The following is a 5,000-nucleotide window of genomic DNA, read 5'->3' on the forward strand; positions in this document are numbered from 1 at the left end:
TGATGATGGCAGGGGAAGAGGAAGATGTGAAATAAAATAGGGAAAAAATAGTAAGAAAATGACGATGAAAGAAAAAGAAGAAAAAAAAATAAGACTAAAAAGATGATAATGAAAATAAAATACGAAGAAAACGAGGTTGAATTAGATTTTAAAAATTATGAAGGTAGAGAGATAAAAAAAAAAAAGAAATTAGAAAAAAAGAAAGAAGGAGATGATGATGAAAAGGAAAGGAGGAGGAGGGAGAAGAAGAAGAAGGAGACGAAGAGGTAATCAAAGTTCATTTTCACTCTCATCGGCGCAATCAAACGGCCAAAGTTCCTAATGCCATTACTTTTTTTCTTCTTTTTTTTAAGCTTTTACTGTAGTCAATTTGGATTTTCGCAGTCACCGAAGTCGTTAAAATTCTTAACGTCTTCAAAAGTTATCAAAAGCTGTAATAAGTCTTTCCAGCTTACTAAATCTTTAGGAGTCTCCCCTCAAAAAAAATCTGAGAAAATATTTAAGAATCAAATATCATTATAAGCATATTTATGTATATTTTTTGCATATTTGACAATATGATTGGTAATAAAACGTTATCAATTTAATTAATATTATATTAGTCGAAATTCCATTGACTATATAGAGAGTCTGCCATGAATCAGTCAACGAACTGTGTTATTTTGTTGGAAAATATCAACGAATAAAATAATATTGATAAAAAATTAGCAAAATACAACAATTTTTATCTCCCTACAGTATATCTAGCACCTGTTTATGGATGAAATTATATAATTACGTAATTTTTAAATTCCAATCTATAAATACTAACAATCCTGCTAAACAAAGCAAACGAAAGAACACTACAAAATATAACAAAACAAAACATATAATAACAATAACAATAATAGTAATAGTTATATTAATAATGATATCTATCGCAATATAGAAAGAGAAGTAACAAGACAACAACAAAACAATAATTAATAATAATAATAATAATTATTATTATTATTATTATTATTATTATTATTATTATTATTATTATTATTATTATTATTATTATTATTATTATTATTATTATTATTATTACTATTATCATTACTATTATCATTATTATTATTATTATTATTAACATAATAACAACAATAACAACATCAATAGCAACAAATACAGAAAGGTAATTTTCGCCGCTGGACATCCACGCAACAAGTCACACAACAGCAAAACTGCCTCGTTAAATCGTTATATATTATGAAACAACCCTTATGAATCCCAAACCAATAACACACACACAGTAAAACAAATCATTCATCCACCTCTTCAAAATAACACCGAAAACACCCCGAAATACAGTAATAAATAACGAAAAACATTCATAATACAGAAGAGGAGCGAGAATGACCTTGAGTGCAGAGAGATGCCAGTAGTAAAAGAGTCGCTGTTGGTATCACAAGGCTGTCGTGTGGAAACCTCATGCTGGAGGTGCTACGCTGAACGGAATAAACACTTTTTCTTGAACGTTTACTATGAGAGAGTCTGGCTTTCAAAACACTTATTTTTTTTTAAGTTTCTTTCACCTCTTTCTCTTTACTGTCCTGTGGGGAAACCTCATGTCGACGATGCAGTTCTGTGCGAAATAACCCTCTTGAAAGTTTACAATGAGATGCTTCTTTTCTTTGCACTCTCTTTTACGCTTTACAACACACTTCTTTCTACTTCTTTTCTGTTTGGAGGAGAAATGGATAGTTAGGGATAATAGGAGATATGATTTTGTGATTATTTAGACAAGGGTTTTACCGGTATATGGGTTATTTTCCGTGTGAAGTGTGTGTGTGTGAGAGAGAGGTAACGAAGTACACTACCGTTGGGTGAGGTCACGTTCAGACTGTTGGTGATAGACGTGCTAAGTCATCGTTACGCTGATAAGTACATAGTCGCATTTATTTTATCCTTTTAAATAAATCAGAAAAGAATATTTGATTAACTGTATTTGGACAGTAATCACAACTTAAATAGATTTACTGCTAATATGCTAATCGTGCAGTGTGCGATGAGTAATTACATAAGCATATTTCACCTAATTAAACGCATCTAAATGCAGATTTTGCGAATAAATGCATTGCCTATTTACGTTTTATATCGTGATATGTAGATGTTGATGTATTAATAGATTCATGGTTCAATTTATAATCTTCGAGCTACAGACAGACGAAATATTCAGACACATTTAGAGTTATTCAGCAGAATATAAAGATGATAAATTCCGAACAATTACGTACGTGTTAAAATAACATTAACTTCCTTACCTTCATATTTTTTTTATTGAAGGGTTTAATTTTATTCCGTGTGTATAAGTATATATATATACATATATACATATATATATAGATAGATATATGTATATACGTATTTATACACACACACACACACACACACACACACACACACACACACACACATATATATATATATATATATATATATATATATATATATATATATATATATATATAAGGAAGTAACCACTTTACCAATTCCCTTAATAATACTAATAATGGCAATCAAGTTAACGAAAACAATAATAACATCAAGAGTACTAGTAGTAGTAGTAATACCACTACTACTACTAATAATAATAATGATAATAACAATAACAGCAGCAATAATAATAATGATAATGATGATAATGATGGTGATGATGATAGGAACAACAAAAAATAATTATTATTATTATTACTTCATCATCATCAAAATTATAATTATGATTGATATCATTATTATTATCATTATCATTATTATTATTATGATTATTATTAATATTATTATTATTATCATTATTATTGCTATTACCATTATTATTATCATTCTTGTAATTATTATTATTGTTATTATTGTCAACATTATTATTATCATTGTTGTTATTATTATCATTATAATCATTAGAGTAATGATGATAATTATAATAATGATAATGATAATAGTGATAAAGATAATAAAATAATAGGTAATAATAATAACAGCTATAATTATAAAAGTAATGATAATAATAACAGAAAATAAGATGATGATAATAACATCATGAATAGGAATAATATTAATAATAAAAATAAAGGTAATAACAATAGCAATACTACTATTACTACTACTACTGCTAATAATAATTGTAATATTAATTATAAGGATAATAGCTATAATAATAATATCAATAATAATATCAATAATAATGATAATAATGAAGATGAGGATGATGATAAGAATGACAATAATGATAATAATAGTAATGTAAAAATAAAAGAAACAGTGACAGTAATAACGATGATAATAAAAAGATAACAATAATGATAAAAATAAAATCATAATAATGATAATAATAACAACAAGAACATCAGCAATACTACTAATAATAATCATAATGATAATGGTAATCATAATAATAATAATTCTTATATCAATAATAATAATAATTCTTATTACAATAATAATAATAATTCTTATTACAATAATAATAATAATTCTTATAACAATAATAATAATAATTCTTATAACAATAATAATAATAATTTTTATAACAATAATAATAATAATTCTTATAACAATAATAATGTAGCCGCTGTTATCAACACCGGCATGGCGTAGCTGCTGGAATCAGCATCACATGTTTAACCTCTGTAGCCACTGCCATCACCATCGGCATGGCGTAGCTGCTGGCATCAGCATCACATGTATATCATCCCCTCGAGGACTTGGTTGACGTTTTCCTCATGGGTTGCGATAAGGATAATGCCATAGCCGTGCTCCTCCGTTTGTATATGTGCTGAATTAGGCCTTGTCCCTAGTGTTGACGTATATATGGAAGGAAGGTTGTTTCACGAAAGAGGGCCATCACAGGTTTATAGAGCAGTTTGAGAGTGGATACTGGCTCGACAACACGTACCTAAAGACCGATCTGAAGACTTCTGTTAAAGGCCTTGACTGTTCCCACTATGCGTATGTATCTTACACATTTATGTATAGATATAGACTAGTGTTCGTATATGTTGTTGTTTACCTTAAGCAGTAGGATATAGTGATATTCTTAGCAACCAGTAAATGTATTCTTTCTATAGTTATAATATTATAAGTACTGATATAATCTCGTTAGTGAATCTAAGTCGAATTGTAACAGTAAATCTGATTATTATTGTATTATTATTGTATTGATTATGATTGGTATCGTATTGATTATGTATTGATTACAGGTTTGACCGCAATCCAATAAATCGTGGAGCGAGTTCTACGCAGTGGTATCAGTCACCTTGAGTTAACACGAATAATCTGAGCGCATGAATTGGCGCTTACAGTCAAACGCATAGTGGGAACAGTCAAGGCCTTTAACAGAAGTCTTCAGATCGGTCTTTAGGTACGTGTTGTCGAGCCAGTATTCACTCTCAAACTGCTCTATAAACCTGTGATGGCCCTCTTTCGTGAAACAACCTTCCTTCCATATATACGTCAACACTAGGGACAAGGCCTAATTCAGCACATATACAAACGGAGGAGCACGGCTATGGCATTATCCTTATCGCAACCCATGAGGAAAACGTCAACCAAGTCCTCGAGGGGATGATATACATGTGATGCTGATGCCAGCAGCTACGCCATGCCGATGGTGATGGCAGTGGCTACAGAGGTTAAACATGTGATGCTGATTCCAGCAGCTACGCCATGCCGGTGTTGATAACAGCGGCTACAAATAATAATAATTCTTATAACAATAATAATACTAATGACTTCATGAACGGAAAGAAGTGAAAGATGGTGCAAAATCTGGAGAATAAGGAGTATGAGGAAGGAAGTCGTAGCCACAGGACCGCGCTTCCATCTGGGCAATGTGAGAGTTGTGAACAGGGGGCGTTGTCTTGGAGGAGGCAGACAACTTTGGTTAACATTCCGCGCCTCTCGGTTTGGGTAGCCTCCCGCAGATTCTGTACCAGTGAAGCGTAGTAAGTTCCTGTAATTGTAGTAACCTTTTGCCAGGA

The 5,000-nt window shown here is 30.6% G+C and overlaps 1 protein-coding gene across 1 annotated transcript in view; it reads right to left on the reverse strand.

Annotated features, from left to right (window-relative positions):
- LOC125036989 (lysosomal acid glucosylceramidase-like) overlaps nucleotides 1–1,873 on the reverse strand; it is a 10,565-nt gene extending 8,692 nt beyond the window's left edge. Inside the window, exons 1-2 of the mRNA XM_047629949.1 lie at nucleotides 1,845–1,873; nucleotides 1,385–1,705 (exon numbers count right to left, since the gene is read on the reverse strand). Coding sequence (XP_047485905.1) covers nucleotides 1,385–1,457 — 73 coding nt within the window. The 5' untranslated portion in view covers nucleotides 1,458–1,705; nucleotides 1,845–1,873. The remainder of the gene's footprint in view (nucleotides 1–1,384; nucleotides 1,706–1,844) is intronic.
- Between the last annotated feature and the right edge of the window lie 3,127 nt (nucleotides 1,874–5,000).

Source organism: Penaeus chinensis, chromosome 22 (genome assembly GCF_019202785.1).
Source record: "Penaeus chinensis breed Huanghai No. 1 chromosome 22, ASM1920278v2, whole genome shotgun sequence".
In the NCBI taxonomy this organism is placed as follows: domain Eukaryota; kingdom Metazoa; phylum Arthropoda; class Malacostraca; order Decapoda; family Penaeidae; genus Penaeus; species Penaeus chinensis.